At 38.5% G+C, this 27,344-nt stretch overlaps 1 protein-coding gene across 4 annotated transcripts in view; it reads right to left on the bottom strand.

Annotated features, from left to right (window-relative positions):
• Positions 1–5,046: 5,046 nt before the first annotated feature.
• Positions 5,047–27,344, bottom strand: part of LOC134342792 (uridine-cytidine kinase-like 1) — a 134,870-nt gene continuing 112,572 nt past the window's right edge. For all 4 annotated transcript variants that reach the window (XM_063041372.1, XM_063041371.1, XM_063041373.1 and 1 more), the window contains exons 9-15: positions 25,049–25,147; positions 19,527–19,620; positions 13,122–13,184; positions 10,696–10,818; positions 10,461–10,568; positions 8,750–8,906; positions 5,047–6,023 (exon numbers count right to left, since the gene is read on the bottom strand). In XM_063041372.1, the coding sequence (XP_062897442.1) occupies positions 5,947–6,023; positions 8,750–8,906; positions 10,461–10,568; positions 10,696–10,818; positions 13,122–13,184; positions 19,527–19,620; positions 25,049–25,147 (721 nt within the window). In that variant the 3' untranslated portion in view covers positions 5,047–5,946. The remainder of the gene's footprint in view (positions 6,024–8,749; positions 8,907–10,460; positions 10,569–10,695; positions 10,819–13,121; positions 13,185–19,526; positions 19,621–25,048; positions 25,148–27,344) is intronic.

The raw sequence follows: 27,344 nt of genomic DNA on the forward strand, positions 1-27,344 counted from the left end.
GTGTGTGAGAGTATCCACTTAGTGTGTAAGGATCAGCAACACTGAGTCTGTAGAGATGAAATAGAACATTTGAATGATGTCTACGTCCTAGGTACACATTAATGAGTGGTGCAGTTGATGGGATGTGATTGACGATGCTTTTTTCTGATCTTGATGACTTGTGAGAACATTGAGCAACTTGCTGCATCATATAAATCCTGACGAGCAGCATTAACAAGGGAGGGCACAATTTCTGCCTTCAGTAGAAGAACCTACTCACAGCAAGGATGATACATTGTTTTCTTAGCAGAGGCTTGAGTAGGACAGAGATGTTTACCAGTAACTGAATCAGATCTGAGCCCCCTGGTTACAGCAGTCGTGGCTATGAAGCCCCTGTCATCCACAGGCTCAAACTGTGATTAGTTTAATGGAATTGACTGACATGAGCATTGCATGCAAATTAAAGCCATCGTGCATGCTCTGATACCTCTGTGCTTCAGAGCTGCAGCAGTCAACTGATAATTTCATGAAACTGCAAATGCTGAAAATTAAAGAGTGTGCTAGAAACAATCAGCAGGTTAAGAAGCATCAAAAACAAAGTCTTAGTCTAAGATAAGGAATTTTCATCAGATCTGATATGTAAATCAGCTTATTTTTCCACAGATGTGGCTTGAAGTGTTGAGTCTTTCCAGCATTTTTTGATTTTATCATCAATTTCTTGCATTGTACTATAGAAATAGCAAACCTTTTTAGAGATGTGCTAAGATCTTTTTAAGCATAACAATTACTCACTCCCTTATTGATCATACCAACATGCAAGGTTTTGCACTTTCTTTCATTATTAAATCTTGCTAATGTAAACCACATACCTGACTTTGTAGCAAACATGCATGTCAACAGTCCTGTTTAAAATCCTAATATCCATAAAATATTTAAAGGTTAAACAGCAGATGATGCTTTTGGGGATACACATAAAAACGGAAATGTACTCTCCAAAGCTGAATTGGTTCCTTTTTAATATAACAGTCTGAGATTAAAGTGCGCTGTATTCTTAACATACCATTCAATTTCTAAGGTGTGTCTCAAGGAAATTACTATGCAGTATTTATAATCTATGCAGAATAACAATCCATGTCTTTAAATACAACTTCCGAAATCATTAATTTCGCAATAATTCATCATTTTCACTCATGTAGTATTTTTAAAAGTACATTTATTATCAAAGAATGTACAAATTATACACCTTGAATCTTGTCTGCTTACAGATAGCCACAAAGCAAGAAACCAGGAGAACCCAATTTTAAAAAAGACTATAAAAAAGGGTATAAAACACACACATCATACAAACAATAGAAGCAAATGACGGCACTCTGAACCTGATTGAGTCCTTAGATCTGCTACCCCAGAGCAGCTGGAGTAGGCCCGAGCCTAGAACAGTCAAAGACTCCCTTTTTTTCTATTAGTAGACTGTACCATTTCGCAATTGTGAAAATATCAGTTTGGCAACTATTTGAAGTAGCTTTAGAACTTTTTTAAGTAACTGAAAGATTGATTATGACTGAAGTCACTGGCAGGTGTTTGATTCAGTATCTTTCAATTTTTGAACTTTCATGTGAAACGGGGATAGAAATAGATTGAAGGAGGACATTGTGGTTATGGAGCTCGCAAGATATAAAACATTCAATTACAATTTACACCAGACCCGCATCTCAAACAGTACTTCTGAATGTGTGCACTCCTGAAGGTGAAACTAATCTTTCCTGCCACCACTGTGTGCAGAGGAACTGATGCATTTGACATGCCTCCTGACCTCTTTCACTTATGGCGTCCATTTCAATCCTACAGCCTGCGCTCTTATGCAGGGAGCTTCAACTGTCTGTAGCATGTGGAAAATTGCTGATTTTTAATGAAGGGAACACAACACCTTTGTAGGGTGACCTGAAGCACCCACAGCTGTAGAAGACCTACATACAGAACAATATATTGTACTTAACAATATTAAATAAAAAAAACAGGATATGTTCAGAAAAAAAAAGATCTGATATCCACACCAATTCATGCCTGAGGAATGGAATACCTGCTTGCCATAAATAAATGCAAAAGAGAACTAAATAGACAAGGTAATACACAACTAGGAGAAAAATCATTATTAAATACTAAGATACAAAGATCCATGGAAAGTGACAAAACAAAGTAAGATAAACAAAAATAGATGTAAAGAACATTTCAAACAACATTGAGGTTGACGAAAAACTATTTACAATTACATTAGAAAGAAATGTGGTCAGGAGCAATACTAAGAAACGGATGTTTCTTTGCACCTGTATTATTAGCAGAGAAGTCAACCATCTGCTGGACATCCCTGGAATAAATGTCAAATCTGTAATAGGTATCCAACAAAATGTAATGAAGATTATAATGACAATGAAGATAAAAGGACTGACAAGTTCCCAGGACGTAGGCAAATACAGTGTGGATAGACCAATGATAATCTTCCAAAGCCCTCTTGATTTGGGAATTGTTCACTTCGATCTGAATATTGTGCATTTTCTCTGCTATTTAATAAAGAGGTTGGGAGAGAACTGGGGAAATAGAGACCATTTTTCAACATCAGCAGTTCAAAAATCACTAGAATCCGTAAGTGAGGATGGAGGTACTGAACACTGAATATTCTTGGTTGAATCAGAAAGAGTAAATAAGGATTTGTAAAGATTGTACCTAATGAACTCAAATATATTTTTTTCTGAAAAGTTTACTAAATAGTGAGTAGGAAAATATTTCTTATTTGGATTTCCGGAAGAGTATCAGTGCCTCTAAAAAAGTTAAAACTTAAGGAGGCAAAGACAACTTACTGATCTAACTGGGGAAATTGGATAACTAAGATGATAGAAATTCAAAAATCAAAGGTTTACAATGGCACAAAGGAGGCATTTGAAAGAAATGTAGTAACAAGCCTGAACTTAAAAGGTTGCGGTGTTAAATGAATATTTCTCATTGATATTTATCAGAGAAGATCATGAAATCTAAGGAATTAAGGGAAATGAATGTTAATATTTCCGCAGAGGAGGTGCTTATTGTCTTATTAAAGTGGATAAATCTCCAGGCCTGATCAAGTATATTCTTGGACATTGTGGGAAGCTAGGAAGGAAGTTGCAGGGGTCCTAGCAGAGATATTTGTGTCATCTTTAGCCACAGGTAAGGTTCAGGAAAACTGGAGCATTAAAAAATCCTTGAGTGTCTCACGGCCATTGTGTCATTATTCCCCAGAAGAATATGTGCTGCAGGGCTTCGGTCATCTGCTCCAGTCACAATGAAATGAATCAGAATCAGGTTTAATATCACTGGCATATAGTGTGAAATTTGTTGCTTTGTGTTAACAGTACATTGCTATACATAATAATACATAAAAACTATAAATTACGTTAAATGTATATATTAAAAAAATTAAGTAAGTAATGCAAAATGAGGGGAAAGTTCTGAGGTAGAGCTCATGGATTCATTATGCATTCAGAAATCTGATGACAGAGGGGAAGAAATGGTTCCTGAAATGTTGAGTGCGTGTCTTCAGACTCCCGTATCTCCAACCTTGTTGGTAGCAATGAGAAGAGGGCACATCCTGAGACAGGAGTCCATAATGATGGATACTGCCTTTTGAAGTGTCCGGCATGCTTGGGAGGTTAGTGCCCATGATGGAGCTGGCTGAGTTTACAACTTTCTGCAGCTTTTTCCAGACCCGACCAGTGGCCCTGCTATACTAGATGGGGATGCAACCAGTTAGAATGCTCTCTCCACAGTATGTCTGCAGAAATTTGTGAGTGTCTTTTGGGACATAAAAATTCTGCTCAAACCCCTGATGAAGTACAGCCACTATTGAACCTTGTTCATAATTGTGTTAATATGTTGGGCCCAGGATTGATCCTCAGAGATGCTGATACTTAGGAACTTGAAACACTCATCCTTTCCACTTCGATGAACTGTATTTCCCTCAATTGCAGGACTTTGCAGAGGGTGGTGCGGGCAGCCCAGGCATCTGTAGATATGAACTTCCCACTATGCAGGACATTTACAAAGACAGGTGTGTAAAAAGGGCCCAAAGGATCATTGGGGACCCAAGTCACCCCAACCACAAACTGTTCCAGCTGCTACTATCCGGTAAGCGGTACCACAGCATAAAAGCCAGGACCAACAGGCTCCAGGACAGCTTCTTCCACCAGGCCACCAAACTGGCTAATTCATGCTGACACAATTGTATTTCTGTGCTATATTGACTGTCCTGTTGTGCATACTATTTATTATAAATTATTATAAATTGCACATTTTGGAGATGTAATGTAAAGATTTTTACTCCTCATGTATATGTAGGATGTAAATACAAAGTCAATTCATTTCAATTCAAGAGGACTGGTGTGTGTTCCCTCAACTTCATGTGGATAGGACTTTAACTGTTCAACATACTGGTGGAAATTTTGACCTGCCAATCTGTGATATTTTGAGCGTTTCTCTCTTTAATCTTCACAATGAAGAAATGACTTAAGTCATCTGAATTTTTTCCACAACTTCCACTGGTTCATGGCAAGAAAGAAATTGCGAGCTGCTGTAGTTTAAAAATTCAGTTTGCAATTTTGCTACTTGTTTACACTTAATCAGAAATTAAGAGGGGGTATTTATTTCATAATTTCTCCAATAACCACACTCTGATCAGTGATTCAGAATTATTCATGTTACCCAAAATAATTTTTTGTTGGGCGGTTAGCACAACGCTTTACATGACAGGCGATCGGGTTCAATTCCCACCGCTGCCTGTAAGGTGTTTGTACGTTCTCCCCGTGACCGCATGGGTTTCCTCTGGGTGCTTGGGTTTCCCCTCACAGTCTAGAGACACACTGGTTGGTAGGCTAATTGCCCATTGTAAATTGACCTGTGATTAGGGTAGGACCAAATAGGGGGATTGTGAGTGGTGCGGCTCCAAGGGCCAGAAGGGCCTATTCTGTGCTATATGTAAAAAAAAATGAATCATCAGGTGAAACAAATCAAAATATAAAACTTTTTTATTTTAAAATACATGACAGTTTCATTCATTATAAACACAGATTCTGATTACAAGTATTGCAGCTAATGTCTATCAATGGAAGTATTTGTTGATCTCTCTCCTCTTTCTTTCTTTTCACAGTGACCCCACCACCCATACCAAAATGGCTGTAGTTGGGGGGTGATGATATTCCTTTTATGGTGAATATTTTCTCAGGATTTCAATGCATTTAAATTCACACAGATCTTCTAAATAGGAATGATAATTTACACCATTTTAATTTCTAAAGTGCTTGTGAACAATCTCCAGAAGTAATGCAATCATTGTCATAACTGTTAATAAAAGTGTACAACATAAGCACTCAGTAGTGATGTACCAAATTGAAGCTAGCTGCAAAAACAGATACACTATTTCAAGAGTATTCTGAGTCTGGGTAAAGTTTTATTTTAAGAAAGAACATTTTTGAGAAATCTTACATTCAATTATTTTAAATTAAAAGTACTATATTATCTAAAAAGTAACAATAAAAATAAGAACTTTCCTCAGTTTTGAAAAAAATGTTTCCATATTTCCAACGTTGCAGGAAAATGTCAACCTCAGCTATTTTGTATACAAACTCTTATCTGATGCAGGATAGTACCAACTGCATAGTAGATACTGTACTTACTAAGCTGTTGTACTTTTGATGTGAAATAAACCAACAGGTTGTGCTAAACTGAGGTGATAGGCTGAATTTGAATTGGCATTTTTAGTGCCAAACAAAGGTTAGTCCTTCCACTCCAAGGCGATAAGATATTGTGTCCAATAAAACTAAAGGATGTAGGCCATAACAAACAGCTGACCACTGCAACTAAATTCCATTGTGCAAAAGCTTGAATAGTTCCTCTAATAGTCCACAAGGCCCTTAACTACAACAGTGCCGACAATATGAATATGTATCACAATGCTGCATAGTCATCATCTTCACACCAATCAGCAGGGGCGTCAGTTCCAAAATAACGATCTCCAAAATTGCCTGAAATACAAAAGATAATTAATCATCTAGAATTCAGATTCCTCAAGCTCTACCAAATATCAACAGAAAGCTGATCCGGATTACAGGGAAATCACTTTCATAATAACACTTCTCAGTGCTAAAATGTCTATAATAGTTGCAATAGTTGCAGTGAACATTTTCACTGCAACTGGTTTGATGGGGTTAAAGGATAATCATTGCACAAAAAGTATGATATTAATGGACAAGGAAAATTTGCTGCAAATGTTGTTGTTGGGTTTTACTGGAGATGAGGAAAATCTTGTGAATTCAGGATATTTTCATGGCATTCTTTGAGATACTGTAAAATTAGACTATAGGAGGTGATGGCCAGAATTTACACTGAAGCTTAATCATGAAGTTATTTGTTGAAACAATATTTTATTCAACTACTACTTTAGGATGTCGGGGGCTTGCGAATACTTACAGCTATACCATCAACTTAGCTCAGCAAATTGCTCAAGATTTATTATTTATTGCAGTTGTGTTTCGTTCCAAATATTTCAATTCTAATTCTTTTTTCAAATATTTCTGAATGTCAATAAAGAATAGCAACATGTTAATTTTGTATTCTGGGGCTTCTGAGTTGAGCACATGGGTACAAACCCTAGAGATGTTATTTCCACCAGGTAATAAGTCAAATTACCATAGGTTTATTGTCATCATTTTGGAAAAACTGGAGACATGAATATCTTTTTCTTGTTGGTCCATCATTAAGGACCCTCACTATCTGGGACATGCCTCCTACTCGTTACTACTATCAGGGAAGAGATGAGGAGACAAAGACCTACACCCAGTGATTCAGGAACAGCTTCTTCCCCTCCACCACAACAATTTTGAATGGTCCATGATCTCTCTTTCTTTATTCCTTTTTTTTTACACTTTTTAAAAATAATTTATAGATTCTTATGGCTTTGTGCTGTATTGCTGTCCCAAAACAACAAATCTCATGTCACAAATCTGATTCTGAAACATAGGAGAACCTGGGGTGATTTACTTGGGTGTATATAACTAGGAGGGGCATAGAATGAACATGCAGTTTTTATCCCCCCAGGGTACGTAATTGAGATCTAGAGGACATAGGTTTAGGGCGAAAGGGGAGATATACAATAAGAACGCAAGGGAAGCAACATTTCCACACAGAGAGGGGTTAGTATATGCACTGAGCTGCCAGAGGAAGTGGTTGAGGCAGGTACATTAACAATATTTAAAAGACAGTTGGGGGACATGTGCAGTGATAGGAGAGGGATATGGTACAAAGGGCCCAGCTTAGATGGGAATCTGGGTCTGCATTGACCAATTGGGCTGAAGAGCCACTCTGTTTGCTATATTACTCTACGATACAGGAATATTGTTTTGTCACAAGTAATCAAAACGGGATGCTTAATTTTTGGAGCTGTCCTGTTCAGCATACTTGTTCCCCTAAACTAGCTGCAGTAAGTTTTGGCAAGCAATGTTCATACTTGTACTTTTGTATGAACTAAATTGGCAACATAAAATTTTCAAACTAGCCCTCATGTGGACATTGAGCAGCAGATGAAAGGGAAGCTGGCAAACATTGTAATCAGCCATATTATTACTATTCTAATATCTACAGTATGGCTGGAATTACATTAACATTTAAAGGTGATTCGACTGCACGAAGGGAAAGAAATCTATAAAAATAATCTATCCGAAGTAAGTAACCTGATAAAACTAAGTGTTATGTACATTTGTAAAAATCACCAAAATGGCTTTATAGATTAGGGTAAACTGGCAGCTGTGGGGCTTGAAAGGGACAGCTTTGGTTGAGAAACAAGTTTATTTTAAGGGGGAAGGATGTAATTCCCTTCATCATTTTCTCTTTACCTTTCCTACCTATCTTTGTGTTAAAGACATTCCAATGTTTGAAAATGTTGACATTTCACAGAACCTTCAGCTAAGCGAGAGGCTGTTTTACTAGTCGGAGATTGTCCATTTGGCCACCTGGCCATGACTGCTGGCTAAGCTCATACAGTAGTCTGAAATGGATTGATGACTAGTTGGTAGATCTGTAGAGAACCACAGGTTAACTACAGAGCATTGCAGATGACAGTGTCAGCACACTACAGCATAGAAATCTGAAATATGCTGGAGGCTCAGTGTGGGCATCCCCCACCTCTCATTCCATCCCTAGACTTGCCCCATTGAATTGCACGACATTCCATAGGTCGGTGAATTAAGGAGCCCTGATACTCTTTGTGAACATTCCCTTAGTTTTGTCCAGCCGAGGCTGATGCCCTGATGCAGTCCACTCATTTAAGAAAAAATGGTTTCAATGATTTTTACGTATTTTTTCTTTACATCATTTTAAATGTAGGCAAAAGAGATTAGTTTACCTGGTTATTTAATTACTAATTTAATTTGTTTGCACAACATTGTGGGCTGAAAGGCTTGTTCCCGTGCTGGCTGTTTTATGTTCTAAATGTGTGCATTTTAAATAGACCAAAAGGTTGAAGTTTTTAAACTCTTTTAATTTTTCTCATTTTCAAATACCTCTGAACAGAGCTATTTGGAAACAATAAAACCAAAGTTTTCAGGCAGCAAACTTTCAGGAAACCATCAACAGTCTATGGGCAGTGTCCAAATTTCTATCGCTTGCCCTTGGCTTGCTGCGTTCATGGAAGAGCCGATGTTAACTTCTCTGTTAAATTATGCAAATCATAAAAACAGTTAATTTGAATACTTGCCTATGCCAGGGATGATGTGGAACAAGTCATTGACTTTTTTGTCTACTGCTGTGGTGATAATTTTCACCCGTGGGAACGCATATGCCACTGAATGCACGCCCATTTCTGCCATCAGAAGGGAGATCAAAAAGATCTTATCCTCTTGCACATCATGATCCTGTGGCAGACAAAAATCAGGTACACATCAATTGGATAGCCTGTATCCACAGAATTATTCTTTTTTCCCCCCTCAAAACTGCATTCTGCAAAATAGCTGAGAAATGTTTTCTTTTAAAATTATTCACATCATTGAAATACTTCATGGTCTAATTTATTAGAAATAAGTACTTTGTAATTAAAATTATTAATAAAGTCTGCAAAAGTTAAAGCCATACACGTTTTCAATTAATAGTACAAAGATGGAACAAAAAGGAGCAATTAATCTGCTTACACATTTAGATTATGAGGGAATGATGATTATAAAATATGGAAAAAATTATATAAGCATTAATTGCTGGAAATAGATGGTAGAATCATATTTGTAACATCCATAAAAAGAGAGTAAAAACAAGACATTAGCTTTCACATATATAGTGAAATGAATCAGCTGCAACAGGGATATGCTGGAGACAGCCCAAAAAATGTTGCCACACTTCCAGCACTAACAGAGCATGCCCACAATTTCCAACCCTAACTCATATCTTTGGAACGTGAGAGGAAACTGGAGCATTTGGAGGAAACCAAGCGGTCACCGGGAGAATGGAAAAACACTGTTTAGGCAACCTTACAGATAGCAGTAGGAATTGTACTCTGATCTTATACCCAGCTTCTTAATTAGTAATGGCTTCAAAGATTAGGGGGAGAAGGCAGGAGAATGGGGTTGAGAGGGAACCGAGATCTAATGGTAGAGCAGACTCAATGGGCTGAATGGTCCAATTCTGCTACATTATCTTATGGCGGACCAACTCTCTGATTCAAGTCAGTATCACGTTAGTAAATCACACTACGTGAAAATTAGGTTGCTTAAACAGTGAGCAATCCTAATCTAAAAACTTCAAGTAGCATAATCAAAAGTGTCATCCCTTTCACAATTTTCATTAGTATTCCATGCAGCCACTGCCTGTTACATTTCAGTGAACAGTACCACCAACCTGCTGTACGCTGTAAAGAAATAACTGATATCTGTGGGCGAGTGTTAAGGCTTGTCAGTGTTGAGTCAGTGATATCAAAAACAAAGTACTTTTAATTCTTTGAAAACTATATAGAAAATAAAATGGAATGAAGTTTGTGTGCACACATAGCTTTTCGTCACCTCCTTTCTATAATTTACCTGAGTTTGATTATACCAAAGAGCGCGAACATTTACCAGCCGTCTGTCCAAACAATTACAAACCAGGTCATTTCAGAGATTTGAAAGAATTATTTTCTCTGACTTGCCAAAGGTCATGTTCTCCATTCTATTATTTATCTGGAAACTTTCTTCCTCTTCGTGTTGTTTCTATAACTATATAGAAATGGATTCCATGAGAAAAATCTTAGCAGTTTGATACCATTGCATTTTCTGTGGACTGGTGATAGAAACCTCAGATACTGGTAGAATGGACTGTACAGACTTGCTGCTGAATTATGGAATTAATTGTAATAACGTATCAGGAGAATGTTCTGATTGTTACTATAATTTGATTTTAACTTTAAATGCAACTTAAAATTACATACTCCAAAACTGTCTTACCAGTAACACTCTGATGGCCATCAACGCTGCAGCGCCCGTGGATACTGTACAGTCCATTAAAATAATGTGATCCTCACTGATGTCCTTAGGCAATCTCAGGTAGTGAAGCTGCAAATTGAGTGAACAGTTTCATAATGGCCCATAATAACAGGCTGACTCCATTTTAATTGCTGTGGCAACCCAGATTCAGTACTATTAAGTCACAATGAAGAGGGGGAGTTTTTTCAGTTTTTACCTCTGGTTCTCCTGTAGTGTGGTTAGTCTGGATCAGGATTTTGCCGACCCTCACGTCTTTACATACTGCTCGTAGGGCAGGTTCCATAGTCTCTCCTGCTCTTAGAATGGATACTCCTGTAATCTTTAAGCAAGAAGAGAATGGAATTACCAGCCTCAGACAAAGTGGAATCAATCTCTCTGTACTGCAGTACTATCTGTGTGGTGAGCAAAGGCATTATGAGAGGAGGCAATGGAAGGGAGGGAGCATTCTGATGAAAGATTATTAACTTAAAATATTAGCTTTGTTTCTCTACGGGCGTGACCTGACCTGCTGAGTAGGTCTAGCATATTCCAATTTCCAGAATCTATGGAATTATCTACCTGTTCTAATAAATTATTTTTTTCTATGTATCCAATTTAAAATAAAACACAACTATTATTTACTTAATTTGGAAGCCATATTTCCTTTATTCAGCAACTCACACACTGATGAACAAATCAAGTTACCAAGTGCATTAACTACTGTACCGTGTAAAAAGTATTCAGCCCCCAACCCCTTCTTCACATAAATGAGAATTATAACCATCGATTTTGCTCAATTTAACTGAGATTTTTTATTTGTGAATCACATGCTCCTTTATTTTTTGCCCACAGTTGAGCCCAAAAACAGGGGAAGTCATAAAGCCTGAAAAACTAAAAATTCAAAACCTGAAATGTCAGCAGTTCAAAAGTATTCATCCCTCTTTGCTCTGTATTTAGGTGAACCACCTCTCTTGTAAAATTGCTCAAGCTGTGCCCGATTAGTTGGGGAGCGGCAGTGGACAACAATCTTGCGGTCTTGCCGGAGATGTTTGATCAGGTTAAGGTCAGGAACCTAGGTCACTCAAAGACATCAATTTTTGTCACTGGAAGCCACTCCATGGTTGCTTTAGCTGTGTGCTGCTGAAAAGGTAATCTTTCAGCAGTTTGTTGTTCTGCTTATAGATGAACTTCCTCCCCCCCACCCCCTTTTAAGTTTTCTGGTCTCCTAAGTGACACTTTGCAAAGTCTTGACAGGCATTTTTTTAAAAGCCAGGTCTTCTTCCTTGCCATTTTTCCATAAATACCCTTTTTTTGTGCAAGGCCTTAGAGATAGAGGAGCTAAGAACTTCCTCTCCTGTTGCAGCCACTGACTTCTGCAGGTCAGAGTGATTGTTGGTGTCACAGTAGCCTCTCTTACAAGTGCCATTCTTCTCTGGTGACTAAGTTTTGAGGGGCAGCCTGACATAGGCAGTGTGGCAGTGGTTTCATATTTTACCCCCACTTTTTCTACAGTGGACAGCACTGACCTCCGAGTTATGTTCAATGTCTTAGGTCTTGTACCCTTCTCCAGATCTGTGCTTCTTATTATCATTTCCCTGAATTGTCTGGAATGCTGCTTTGTCTTCATTTTGGTGAAAATATACCACACTATTGGACTTTACATAGAGAGGGGCTAGTCATGCTTTTGAACTAACTGAAAACAGGTAATCCTCTAATTTGCTACATCAACAAACTGGGTGAGTAGGTTAGGCATTACATGTATACTGCACTTGAGGAAAGTTAGTGTTTAAAGTAGGTTTAAAGGGGATGGATACTTTTTCACTCTCACAATTTCATTTTTAATTTTTAGTAAATTGTTCACAAATTTTGGAATTTCTTTTGATTTGACATGATGTACAAATGTTTTGTAGATTCGCTCAAAAATCGTACTTCAATACATTTTAAATTTCAAAAATGAGACAGTAAAATGTGAAAATAGTTGAGGGGGCTGAATACTTTTTCAAGGCAGTATATACTGAAATGCCACATCAAGGTCATCTATTGTTCACCCAAGACCATTAAGGATTAACCAATCACATATAAATTTATCTCTAACTGAATTGGACATTTTATTACTAAGCAATATGATTATGATAATTTATGCTGTTTACTTTGTCCCATTTAATCATTAAAGCACACGAATTAATGGTTTAAGATTGGCAGTGTTTCTAACTGGATGGTAAATTAAGTTTGGGTGCCGAATTTGCTGCCGTTTGAGGGGTTGCTGGGTCCTGATGCTCCCGAAGATGTTATCGAAATTCTGAGATTTATGGATCGGACTGTAGTTCATATCGGCCTCTTTCAGTTCTATGCTTGTTTTTCCTGTTCTCGCCCATTCGTTCTTGTTATGGATTGGCAGGTGGGGGTTTGGGTGATCTGTTAGCTTTTGTGCGAGGGAGGGGTTGGGGGATGTTTGTGAGGTTTGCGAGTTTTCGTTTCTTTTTCACGCGGGGGAGTGATGTCTTTCAACTACTTGTACGGTTTTCTGTAATCTATCGCTATTTGGAGAAGACAAATTTCAGAGTTGTATTCTGTATACATATTTTGATAATAAAATTAACTTTTGAATGTTGCTTCACAACACAAACTTTGTAACATACTTACTCTTGTACCATCGTATCTTCTCCCTTCGTAGTCCTCTCCTTGTAGTGTCTGAACTGTGCACGTCTGTTGCGAAAGACCAGACCACAGTGAGTTGGTTTGGATGCATTCACGAGTTTCATTCACTCAATGCATCAACCTGATTTCAACGGTATGAAATCTAGATTCATTTCCTGGAAGCTTAACATTCTCTGCTCATGAAGTCAATGGGCCACACAAGTGGGAATGGGAACAGCAAATCGGATGTGAATATTATATATGCAAGCAGAAATCTGCTTGAGTACTTTTGGTACTAAGTAGTATTTATGGTCAAGAGTTCACTCGGGTAGTTTGATAGGGACAACAGAAATTTAAAACTGGAATTTAGAAGGATGAGAGGGGATCTAACTGAAACATATAAGATTATTAAGGGATTGGACACGCTGGAGGCAGGAAACATGTTCCCGATGTTGGGGGAGTCCAGAACCAGAGGCCACAGTTTAAGAATAAGGGGTAGACAATTTAGAACGGAGTTGAGGAAAAACTTTTTCACACAGAGGGTTGTGGTTCTGTGGAATGCTCTGCCTCTGAAGGCAGTGGAGGCCAAGTCTCTGGATTCTTTCAAGAAAGAGTTAGATAGAGCTCTTAAAGAGAGCAGAGTGAAGGGATATGGGGAGAAGGCAGGAAAAGGGTACTGATTGTGAATGATTAGCCATGATCACAGTGAATGGGGGTGCTGGTTCGAAGGGCTGAATGGCCTACTCCTGCACCTACTGTCCATTATCTAAATGATATTGTTTTGAATTTGGCAACCATTTTTTTTCTATGAATATCATCCCTGTTTTTGGATAATGGGCAATGGTCAGGAGTTCATAGTGTATCTGAAGTCAGCTAATAGGGGGGTGGCTATGACTGATGAGGTGATTCAAACGAAGGTCGGCCGGTTTTCCACTATTTCAAAATAATTAACAATTCTACTGCTTTGATCTCAATTTGTTTCCTTTTGACTGTTGTCACTTAAAAAAAGAGCACAGAAACTTGGTGGCTAATACAATGTGTTGGCTGTGAAGTGTGATATCTGAGAGGTTAAATTGCCAATGAATCACCTACCGTCCCATTTGTACTAGAGTCTCAGCTGCCTTTACTTCTACAAAAGGGCATGTAAAATCTATATATCAATCTACAAATATTACTTTGTGGATGTATACACAAGTAGAGATTTTCTTTTACATGTTTTATCACTACAAAACTAAATTCTACTTCAATATTGCTGAACCAGATTTTACTGTTAAAATGATTGTGAGGCTAATATGGTTTTGCATGTTTTTGCATAAATGGCACAATATTTTCATAACTGGAGGTAAACTCATGTCAAAGATCAACCAATCTACTGTAAACTTGGTTAAGATAATGGCATTTCCTATGCATTGAAAATCTGATAGTTATTGTAATGGGAAGGCAGATCTAAACAAAATATATTACAAAAATTTAGAGCTTAGAAGTACAGGCTTAAATAACTGTCAATTAAGATCTTGCACCACTAATTAGCTGTTGCAAGCATTAAGTATAATTTCTTGAAGTTGTCAATAGTTTTAGAATCTAAGTGATTTGCATTTTGCATCACTTTCCTGATGTTATATTTTTACGTATTATTCCCATTTCATCTCCCTTTTTCTTTCCAAAGCCTGTTTGATATTTTGTTTCTCCAATTGTTTGTTTGCTTCCTAATACTTAAACCTCATTGGTTAAGGTATTACTGTATTCAGGATCAATTCACAGTTTCCTTTGATCTGCCATTATCCAGTGAATATTTCCTGCAACTTTCGGAGTCAAACTCTTCAAGCTGAAGGATTTGTAGGGCAAACCAACTCATGCTAGATCCTGTCGGATAGCTACCTACATAAAAACAACCTTGTGTTTTTAACCTCGGGAGTTAATAATAAGCTAATGCATAAAACCACAGTTACAAAATTGGATTGATGGAACTAAATACTTCTAAAAGATCTGAGCTCCATTTGTAAGAGCCATCTTAATGACTGCCAGCATCCATGACTCTTCAAACTGTCTCCAGTCCCAGCCCATCCCAGTTCCTACCCACTTTCCTGGATGTGTTCTTTCCTTGAAATGGCTATTTTGGCAGTGAAAGCCTGTTATATGGTGACTGGTTAGTAAGTCACTCAAATTGCTGACAATTTTTCAGGGAATAACATCTGGAGGCTGAGACATTTTGTGAAAAGTAACTGACAAATTCACAAGTATCTGCACGCAGAGCGAAAAGAAAACACCTGTGCCTGAACCAATCAGGAGGCTGAACTCAATAACCTCTGTGTCAAGCTCTGCTGTGGTGGTTGCTTATGCAATGTATCAGTCTGTCCTTCACTGCAGTCTTGGGGACATTATTAATCATCTCAACTGAAGGATATGGAGCAACAACTGTACAGATATGCAGAAACTGCAAGGACAATGGGCCTCCTCAAGTTTAGGAAATTATAGATTGCATTCTTGTTGTACATTGGATTTCTTAGCAATTCAGGAATTCTAATTGTCTGTCACTCACAAGAGTAAGTCTACAACCATGAGATATACAAAAGGTACCTGAATATGCATGTATGTATGCATGTGCATGTCTTTATTGTTTTTGTTGCTCATTATTGTCACTTTACTGGTAACTAGGGAATTTGTTATTGCCATTCTATTGGTAACTTGGAAAATTGTGCTGTGCATGTGCAGCAATAGGAAGGGTTCATTTGCTGCAAGGCTATGTTTACCTGCTGGTGAGTCCAGAGGCAGAGACTCAAAGGATGAGCCAGGGACCGGAAGCTCAGGGCCCAGTGGCTGAGAGGCCAGGCCCAAGGCCTGTCCTGTGCTGCAGGTCTGCCTATATGTGTGAGGGTGTGACAGGAGCTTGTTTTGTTGTTTTCCTGTTTTGTTCTATTGTTGTTGTTGCTAGTGTTGTTCCACTGAACATTGTGGACATGCTATGTTGGTGTCAGAATGTGTGGTGATACTTGCAGGCTCCCCCAACATATCCTTGGTTGTTAGCACAAATAGGTATTTCACTACATGCTTCAATGCATATGTACAGAACTAAAAAATTCAGAATCTGGAGTTGGAAGAGCTAGCATGCTAATGGATACAGTTAGGAAATAGTGTTTCTATGGGCAAGCCAATTCTGAATCCAAATGCCCAATTTACCTTGGCTCCCATGCATCTTAATCTTCTGTAGGAGCCTCCATCAGAGTCCTTATCAAACACTTTACTAAAGTCCACGTGAACCATGTTCACAGCTTTACCTTCATCAATCATCAAAAAACTCAGCCAAGTTAGTTAGACACAACTTGCTCTATATAAAGCTATGCTGACTGTCCCTAATTAGGCCATGGTTTTCCAAATGCTCACAAGTCCTATCCCCCTCCGGTCACTTCCCTACTAATGATGCGAAACTCACTGGTTTATAGTTTCCCAGATTATCTCTATTTCCTTTCTTGAAAAGTTGAACATTAGCTACTTGCTAGTCCTCCAGGAACTTACTCATGGTTAGAATAGACAAAAAGATATTGCTCAAGGGCCCAATCTTACCTCCTGCCTCACTCAATAACCTGGTGTCTATCCCATCAGGCCCTGAAGACCTATCCATGTTAATGTCCTTTAAAAGATCCAAAGCTACCTCTTTATTTGAAATTGCCCTAACAAATTACCATATTCCACACTGATCCTCCTTTCCTCAATGTGCTTCCCTTTAGGAAATTCTGAGGCAAAGTATTCATTTAAGAGCTCAACCCTATCCTCTGCCACCAATCACATGTTCTCTCTTTTATCCCTAGTTATTCTCTTTCTTTTGATGCATATGCATAGAATGCCAGGGGATTCTCTTTAATCCCACTTGCCAAAGGCTTTTCATGGCCCCTTCTGGCTGTCCTAATTCCCAGTTTGAGTTCTTTTCTGGCTTCTTGTAATTCTCAAGGGCTCTGTTTGATCCAACTTCCTAAACCTTACATACAGTTCCTTTTTCTTCTTGACTAAATTTATTTCCCTTGACAGCTTATTGAAAACATACCTGTCTTTTATTGCATGCAGTTGGTCTTTAAACACCCTCTGCATATCAGATGTGAATATGCCCAATAACATCTGTTCCAAATTAACTCTCCTTAGTTCCTGCCTAAAACTTTCATAATTTGCCCTGTTCTAATTCAGTCTTACCCTGCAAGGTCCATACTTATCATCAAATTAAGGAGTTGTGATCACTGTTCCCTAACTGTTCTCCCACTGACAGGAGAGTCACCTGACCAGACTTACTACCCAACACCAGGTCCAGTATTATCCTTCCTCTTGTTGGACAATCTACACATTGATTTAAGAAACTCTCCTGGATTCTGCCCCATCTAAATATCTTGCACTAAGGAGGTCTAAGTCCATATTGGAGAAGCTGAATTCTACCCCTACAACAACACTGTTCTTTCTGCTCCTTTCCCTAATCGGCCTGCATATCTATTCTTCAATGTCCCAGTGGCAATGGCGGGGAAGGGGGGTGTAATATAATCCCGTCAGAGTGATTACACATTTCTCCACATAATCATTCAGTGGATGAGTCCTCCATTACATCCCCTCAAGTGAAGCTGTGATTTCATATCTGATTAATAATGCAACTCCCCGCCCCAAGCATCCCCTTTAATCTTCTATACTCTTAGCATTAAAATAGACACACTTCAACCCTGTGCTATTGTTTCTATTACTTTGCTCCTACCTATTCTTACTCAACATGACATCTACCCTCCCCACAATCCCTCTGTTTACTGACTTGGTGACTGATTCCCATCCACTTCAAAACTGGTTCAAACCTTAAACTAATCCTAATGCCCCAAGAGGGCAGTAGGGCACTCCCTCAGCCGTATCTAAAGAATTATATTCGTCATTGAAGGAGCTGATCACAGGGAAACCATGCACTGACTGTTAGTGGTCAGCCGTACGTACATCTGAAAACTGTCCTTTGGTTGACAGTAAAAGTCAGAGGTTTCCAGCCTCCTAGATGGTCAAGCGTGTGTCCAGCTCCAGCTCCAGTTCCTTGATGCCGTCTGTCAGGAGCTGGAGCTGGGTGCACTTCCTATAGATGTCGTCTTCCAGGAGACAATGAGGTTCCCTGGTTTTTCACATCTTGCACAAAGAGCATTCCACTGCCCCAACTACCATCCTGCCTACACTCATCAAGGACTAAGGATAAACAACAAAATAAAAACATTGCTTCTTCTTGCCCGTGACTTCTCACTAAAGCACTTTAAAGAGCTGCTCTCATCTCCACAATTAGGCCAAGTACTCTGCCTCTTCATGCTAAAGCCTCAGACCTACTCCTCATCTTGACCCTAATTTTATTTATTGGTTGTTGTCAATTAGCTAAATAGTCAATCAATTCAATCAATTATTAACAGTATGCAAACGTACCTCTTTTAGCATTCTGGTAGGTGAAATTCACCAAAAAGTCACAACCCCTACTTTTTTTTAAAAGAAAACACTCATATTTCTCACTCCAAGTCATGTCTCCTGATAATTAGTCCAATATGTCTTACTAGCCAAATACAACTTGAAGGAAACAAAAAAACTGCAGCCCAATAGATTTGATTTCAGTGCAAGCAGATTCTAATTCACCAACAATTAACTATTAGAAATATTCCTACTCTGCGACATACAAAACCACATGATCATCTCATTAATTAATTCCACCACATTTATCCTTTACAGGTTCCAGATTTCATAAATTGACAAATGAAAATATAATTAAAAATAAAAAACATTGCAGTTAATTTCTTTTTTAAAAAATCAACCATCGTTTCATAATTGATGATAATCCCATTTGAGTTTAAAAGCATTATTTACATAAATTGCAATACATTAAGGGAGCAGACAGAGGTACATAAATGCCAGGTCTTTCACAGCCTGTGCAGCAGAGAACAAGATGGTCTTTGAACTTTTCTCTCACAATTCCCAATACTCTAAATGAGTGACCAGAACTTTTATCCTTTCAACCCAACCTTAACAACCTCCTTCCTCTAACAACAGCTTTCCCCAATGTCTCCCATTCCCTCTGTGTATAGACAGCCACAGCAGTCTAGCACATTGACATTTCCTTCAGTTTCCTTTTTCTATATTTTCAGAGACCCCTCAAAACTCACTATGCATTTTCGCATTTCCTTTAACAATGATCATTTTTTGGTCCTTTGACATATTATTTATAGTACATCATTGACATAATGTAATTAAGAATATGATCATCTAAAAAAGTATAAAGGTGTTTCTAAGAGGAAAGGAAAGGCTAAAGGCATCAGGGAGCAGAGACGGCCAGGCTCAAGTGGAGGGAAATAAAGGACACAGGAATAAACAGTCTATTCCTGTGTAGCAACACTCTGAATTAATAGATAACAGTGTTTCCATACATACCCTGAAAGGCAATAATGAAAGTGCGTGCTCTATCAAAAGTCTCATCAACCTCTTTGAATAGAATATAAACTCATCTCGACATGTGTCTTTATTTCTATGAAAGGAAATGGCACTATGAGTTTTCAATATTTCATTTGGAAAATGTACAAAACATAAATTGCACCTCATTAACAATGTCAAGCACAATAAAAGTTTTTCATGGAGCTAATATATCTCAACATTTCCTAATAATTTATAGTTTAAACACAATTCAAAATTTCCTACCAAGTTGCTTGTGATATCTTCCCTCAGTTCTGGTTCTGTATCCTTTGGATTTCATTATTCTTTAACCTCCATGTTTCATTCACAAGAGAACAATTTACTAAATTGAGAAGTTAACAACTTCTTGATTATAAATTTCAGGGATGTAGTTTAGATTCCAGACTCTGATGACCTCCATGAATTATTAAAAGGCTAACATTTTAACTGAAATACATAACCAGAACTTCAGTTTGAAATATAAGCAATTAATTCACTGTAGTTGCAAATAAAAAGGGAGGAAAACACCAGATGCATCAATCATAACTATGTTGTTGCATAAACAAATTGCTTCACAGGATGGCAGAACTGATTAGCAAATTTGAAAGACAAGCTCACTGAAGCCTTCACAAATATCTTTGGGTAAAAGTATGGACAACAGTGAAGATGATCAGAGGTCAATACTTTTCAAAATGCAAAAAAATAAGTGCAACTAGAAGTGTGTGTGTGTGGCGGGAGTGTTGGAGTGTGGTTGATATCTAGCCTGAGCTAAAAACAATTAATGCTGGAGATACAGAGGTCCCACATGTTCATGAAGAAGAAAATCTTCTACCCATAGTTTATCTGGTAATTATGCAACTGGGGTTTTCATGAAACTAGCAAAAACAGTTTCATATTGAATTCTATTGTAAAACATTTTTACTTAAAAGAGAAAGGAGAAAAGCAGATGATACATTGTTCTGCAATTTATCAAAAGGTTAGTGTACAGAATACTGGGTGTGAAGAACAGTAATATTTTTGAACAATTCCCATGCAACCAGCATGATCATGTAACTGGCATCTCCCATTACCCCTGAATGGCTGAGAGTACATATAAATTACTAACCTAACTGCATCTCTGAACAGTGACAGGATTCCCCAGCACTGGCAGCTTTTAGTTTATTGTTCTGATAACCAGCCAAATTATTTTGCATTCATAATTTTGAAGCTTCTGAACCATCTGCTGCAAGTCTTGTGGCTCTTCATGTGGAATTTTATCTGATGACTTTTCAAAACAGCACTTTATCAAAGACCTTTTGGAAGTCAGGTACACAAATGTCTATTGCAGTCCAATCCAAAGAAAGATTGACAGGACTAATGTTCCTCTTTTAAAAGCTGAGTGTCTATCACTTGTTGCAGAGGCTACTTAAGTATATCTACAACTGTATTGTTGACAGTAAAATTCTGATTTGGAGATTAGTTTTGCATCCTGGCTTGGTGAGCTCATCTCATGACTGCAAGAAATGGTAAAATATTGTGGACACAGCTCAATGCATCATTGAAACCAGCTTCCACTCCATGACCTCTGCCTATACTTTTCACTTCCTCAGTAAAGCAGTCAGCACAATCAAAGACCCCACCTACCCCGTATATTCGCTCTTCTCCCCTTTCCTATCAGGCAGAAGATACAAAAAGCCTGCAAGCATGTACCACCCAGTTCAAAGACAGTTTCTATCCTGCTATTATGAGAATACTGAATGATTCTCCTGACCTGATAACCTACCTCGTTTCGACCTTGCACCTTCCTGTCTACTTGCACTGAGCCTTTTCAGTACTACAACTCTTTATTCTGTACTCCTATTGTTTTACCTCCTATGACCTCAATACACCGTGGTAATGAACTGTGCTGCATGGACAGTATACAAGGTAAGTTTTTCATTGTACTTTGTAGATGTGACAATAATATGCTAATTTACCAAGAAAAAAATAATCTAGTGAATCATTTTGCATGCGTGAATGACACTTACACGAGACATCTGCTTTTGTAACTGCATTGGTGCTGTAGCTTTCAGGATCACCAAATTTGCATCCAAATTAAATGTATTACAGTGTGGCAAGTACAGAGGAAAATGCACATCTGAAACAGCACCCTCATGGCCTTTGGTCATCCAAAAAGATTCTATGGCCAATGAAATTGCAATCACACAGAACTTAGAAACCTTCAAGAGATGGGGACAAGAGATTGGCAGCAATACCTTTTTCTGCAATTGGATCCTCAATTTCTTCACTTGCAGACCCCAATCAGTACGGATTGGCAACAACATTTCCTCCACAATCTCCATCAGCACAGGTGCCCCACATAGCTGTGTACTTAGTCCGCTGCTTTACTCACTTTATACTTATGACTGTGTGGCTATGCACTGCACCAATGCCATATTTAAGTTCGCTGACACCACTGTCGTTGGCCAAATCAAAAGTGGTGATGTATCAGCATATAGAAGGGAGACTGAAAATCTGACTGAGTGGTGCCACAACAATAACCTCTTACTCAATGTCAGCAAGACCAAGGATCTGATTATTCAGATGGAGAGGGTCAGCAACTTTAAATTCCTCGGTGTTAACATTTCAAAAGATCTGTCCTGGGCCCAGCATGCAAGTGCAATTATGAAGAAAGCACGACAGCTCTCATTACACACACATGCAGTTCAACTCTTTGAATGATTATGCAGAAAGTTTGAAGTTAATAACTGATGTCCTTCTACTTTAGGCCACAAACTTATCAATCACCCCTGCTGTGGACCACTTCTGGAGGTCCAAGTCGCCGACTTCTACAAAGAAGGAATCCGTATGCTCCACGACCACTGGACTAAGTGTGTACATGTAGGAGGGGGTATGTTGAAAAATAAATATGCTAGTTTTTCTAAAATTGACTCCTTCTACCTTAGGCCACGAACTTATCAATCATTCCTTGTACTGCATGTACTTTGATAATAAATTTACTTTGAACTTTGAAATGCTAATCAAATAGTGACTTAGCACTTGGTATATATTATTAATTTGGAATGAAAAATATTAACACAAATCCCGTATTGCTGAGAGTGGGAGAAAATTTAAGAGATATCAATAATTCATACAATAAATCAATGTAGACTTATTGAAGACAGCATCCATTTTAATAGAAAAGCCTGATGGGGTTCCCATATTCAAAAAGTGTGCGACTACTCACAGTGCACCATAAACCTAACTTCAATGATGTGTGAAATACTGGAGTTAATTATTAGTTACATATTTAAGGATTGTCACTGCAACAACAACAATCAAACTGGCTTCTGAAAGAAGATTCTGCCTGACAAACTTCCTTCAGACAGCACTGCAATAAGTACCATTATATACTTCACTTCCAAAAGATGTTTCAATAAAGTTCTGCTTGAAAAGCTGTCAGCCAAAGTTCCACATGAAAAGCTGCTAGACTTGGAGCAGATGTCTCAGCAGCTTCAGAATTAGATAAGCAAAATAATTAAGTCAGACAATGGTAGAGGAAAATTACCGAAGAGAAATGTACAACACAATAAACAGAAAGGCAAAGTATCCCTGTGAACTGTTTAAATAGCTAAGATTAATTTGACAGATACAGGGAAATATCAAATCATCCATTCAATAAAGTTGGGAGAATCAAGCAACACAGTCAATGAAGTGTGAAACCACATAGCCGTAAAAGCATAGTTCAGGAAATATTACAACTCCCTTCAACGCTGCTCAGAAACGTATTGAATTTGCTAGTCTACAAACAGTTCTTCTGGAGGAACACACATGGTATCGAACAGGATGCCACAGGCTGGTTTCAAATGAGTAAAAAGTAGGCTCGATCAGGAAATTCACTTTAATAGGCTATTGTTCTAGAAATTTAAAAATTAAATTAAATGGATTTGTTTGAAGTATCATCTGTCAGATGGAGAGCACTGTATTTTCAATGCTTTCAATACACATCCTTAGAAAGATGCAACTAAAGTTATTAACTATCGTCAAGAGATGCTGACAAGCAATTTTCAACTTAAAGACTGTATAACACCATCCAGCTAAGGGCATATTGAAAATTACTCGCAGCTTTTCAGTATCATTTCAGTAGCAGGATGGGCAAATTGCCTTCAGTTTGGATAAGTGTGCAGTATTGCATTTTGGGGAGGTACACAAGGTTTGGAGAAATGGGGTGAATGGCAGGCCCTGCTGAGTGTAGTGGAACCGAGGGATCTAGGATTACGAGTACACAGTCTGCTGCAAGTGACATCACAGTTACGTTGCATTTGAGGTGACATTGTGTACAGTTTTGGTCACCCTGTTATAGGAAAATCATTAAGATGGAAAATATTGAAAGAAGATTCATGAGAATGTTGACAGGAGCCCGAGTTATTGACGGAGGTTGGGCAGGCTAAGGCTTTATTCTTTGAAATGTAGGAAACTGAGGGGGTAACCTTATTTTTTTAAATTAGAATATACAGCATGGCAACAGGTCCACTCCGACCATTAAGTCTATGCCGCCCAATTACATCCATGTGACCAAGAACCCCAGAGAACCTGTACATCATTATAATGTGGGAGGAAAATGAAGCACCGCGGAAAGCTCACGTGGAGAACGTACCGACTCCTAACAGACAGTGGTGGATCTGAAACCAGATTGCTGGTTACACTAACTGCTCTGCCAGCGTGCTGCCCTACAGGGGTGTATTAAACCATGAGGGGCACAGATAGGGTGAGTGCACACCGTCTGCTTCTCTTAGGGAAATGGAGCTAAAATCTAGGGGTCATATGTTAAAGGTGAGAGGGGGAGGGATTATAAGGGACGAGAGGAACAACTTGTTCATGGTGGGTGAAGGTATATGGAATGATCTGCCAGAGAAAGTAGTGGAGGCAGGTGCAATAACAACACTTAAAAGGCATTTGAGTAAGTACGTGGACAGGAAAAGTTTAGAGAGATATGGGCCAAATATGGGCGAATGGGATTAGCTTAGGTGAGCACCTTGGTCGGCTCGGATAAGTTGGGCTAAAGGACCTTTTCCCATGCTGCACTACTCTATAAATATTTATTTTATTAGATTTAAAAATCAATAAACACAGCACATTTCTGATAAGGATTAAGCTAGGTTTATAGTTAAAGTGCAAGCTTTTGGCTATTTGAACAAAATATCAATCACTGGGTATACTAACAAATCAATGAATGTTAACCAACTCAAACTAATTATGTCTTAACTGCTGAAAAATAGAAGGCTTTAGTTTTATTCGTTTCATTTTACTGAACATACCTCATAGAGTAAAAGATCTGGGAACGTATCATCATAGCAATGAAAATGGGAATAGAAAAAAGGATTTTTAAAGAGTGGCATAGCAAAGGAATGGGATTAATTTACAGGCACTTTCAGTGGCCAGCTTTTATATGATGCCTCAGTGGTCTTAATGTCCAAAAGATGATGGTACTAAGTTAAGGAATTAAGGTGATCATAGGTTTGGATCAGACTGAATGGATACAGTACCTAATAAATGTATGCATCCCCTGAACCTGCGGAGTACTCTTCAACACACTCAATGTCTCTGGCAATGGTTGTGCTTGGTGAGCCGATGCCAAGGTTGCCCTAAAACAATACAATGTGGAAACATGTTACAAATCTCAATAGAAGACAACAACAACAAAAAAAATCAGAGCTTTCAGATATTAAAGACATGTTTGCTTTTTAGAATATGCAATTGCACAGATAGATGCAGAGTTATACTTGAAGATTTTTATATTTGACTCCTGAGTAAAAAAAAATACATCTTTATTGAGGTTTGTATCTGTTAAAATTAAAAAAAAACATTAAAAATTATTTGCACAACTAAAAAGCAAACAGAATTTCCCAAACAAGCAGTTACTGTATGCCTCAGCTTGATCACTAAAAGCTTAGCAACATATTGGACAGTGGTTTCAATTTCTGGCGTAAGTGAAAACTGTCAATAATCACATTGGCTTTCTAAGGTACATCATCTGATTCTGCGTGGAAACAAACACTGCATATGTTAAAAAAACAAGTCATCTCATAAAACCATTTTGCAAACCACTGCCCAAAAATAAATGCATTCCACCTTGTCAATAACAGCTTTTGTTGTCACTTTGGCATAGCAGCACCCAGGCAGATCTTACTGATTTTAAGTTGGATAGGTATGAACAAAGGTTGAGGTGTGAGATAAAGGTCCTCTTATGAAACCTATGCTGCTTTCATTCCAGAACAAGTGACAGTAAATGATCTAAGTTAGTCAGGTAAACTGTGAGGTATAGTACTCAATATTAAGCCTAACCTGTTAATCTTGTTATTTAGGTGTAAAAGATATTGGCTAACAGAGCGATACACAGCAGGTCAGACAGAATCTATGGAAGAAATGGATAGCCGACGTTTCAGATCGAGACAATTCATCGGGATCTGACAAAGACCTCAACACCAAACATCAACTGTTCATTTCCTCCACAGATGCTGCCTGACCTGCTGAGTTTCTCCAGCTCCTTTGTGTGTTGCACAATAACGTCCAACTTTTTACCAGATTCCAATATGAGACCCCACTAAACTCCTGGAGTTTGGCAATCTCATCTTCTGACAAATCCACATTCTCAATAATGTGTGGGAGATGTCAATTGGTTCTCACCCTGGCTAATAATATTACTGTGAAAGGAATCTCCAGCCGAGAGCAAAAAAAAACTACTTGATCAATCTCTCAGGCAACATCAGCACTCAAAATCCCCTAACTATTAAGAAATGGAGCAATAGAAATATACCAGAGTTACGCAAGACAACACAGTTTTGGGAACTGAACAAGATCAAACTGTATTTTAGAATGACTATACACTTAATGAGACTCCATACTCCCAGCTATACAACGAGGGACCAACAAGTAGCAGTTTTCCAGCCTAACAACTAAGTGCCTCCAACAGTCCAGTCACCTTCCCAGCTGGCAGTTACAGCAGTGACCTGTAATCAGTGGGTCAAACATTCTGGGCCATTGTGGCCTTTAAGAAGCAGCTTATGTTAAGCATCCTGAGAAATAGGCCTGCCTTTCCCACCGTGTCCCCATCTCTGCTGCTCACAGCAGTGTAACAAATACAGCAGATTTCAAAACCAAACTCCACAGCCTGAAATAAGTTTCCTTTACTTTTACCTATGTAGGCAGTCAGATTTGGTTGAGAGACAGGACAGTATACATTAACCTTCCACTCCATCACATCTTTTACCAGCAGGGTGGGAGGGTGGAGCTGCTGCCTTTCGTTGTCAGAGAACCAGGTTCGACCCTGAACTTGGGAGCTGTCTGTGCATAGCCTATATGTTCTTTCTGTGGGTCCACCTTCCACCCCCATTCAGGAGAAGTATGGGTAAGTAAGCCATTGTAAATTACCAAGTTTCCACTGTAAAATACATCCTCATGAGGTGGAATTTCTTTAGCTAGATAGGTAGTGAATCTGTGGAATTCATTGCCACAGATGGCTGTGGAAGCCAAGCCATTGAGTATACTTAAAGAAGAGGTTGGTGGGCTCTTGATTAGTAATAGCATAAAAGGTTATGGAGAAGACGGCAGGACAATGGGTTGAGAGTGATAATCAATCAGCTATGACGGAATGATGGAACTGACTTGATGGGCCAAATGGTTGCTCCTATGTCTTATAGGTCTCATTCATGTTTAGATAAGTGGCAAAATCTGGGAGGAGTTGAGAATAAAAAGTGGGCGGATGATGACTGGGGCAGACTTAGTGAGCTGAAGGGATTGTTTTCATGTTGTATCTCTCTACTGCTTCTAAAGGCATTTAGC

Source organism: Mobula hypostoma, chromosome 2 (genome assembly GCF_963921235.1).
Source record: "Mobula hypostoma chromosome 2, sMobHyp1.1, whole genome shotgun sequence".
Lineage (NCBI taxonomy): Eukaryota > Metazoa > Chordata > Chondrichthyes > Myliobatiformes > Myliobatidae > Mobula > Mobula hypostoma.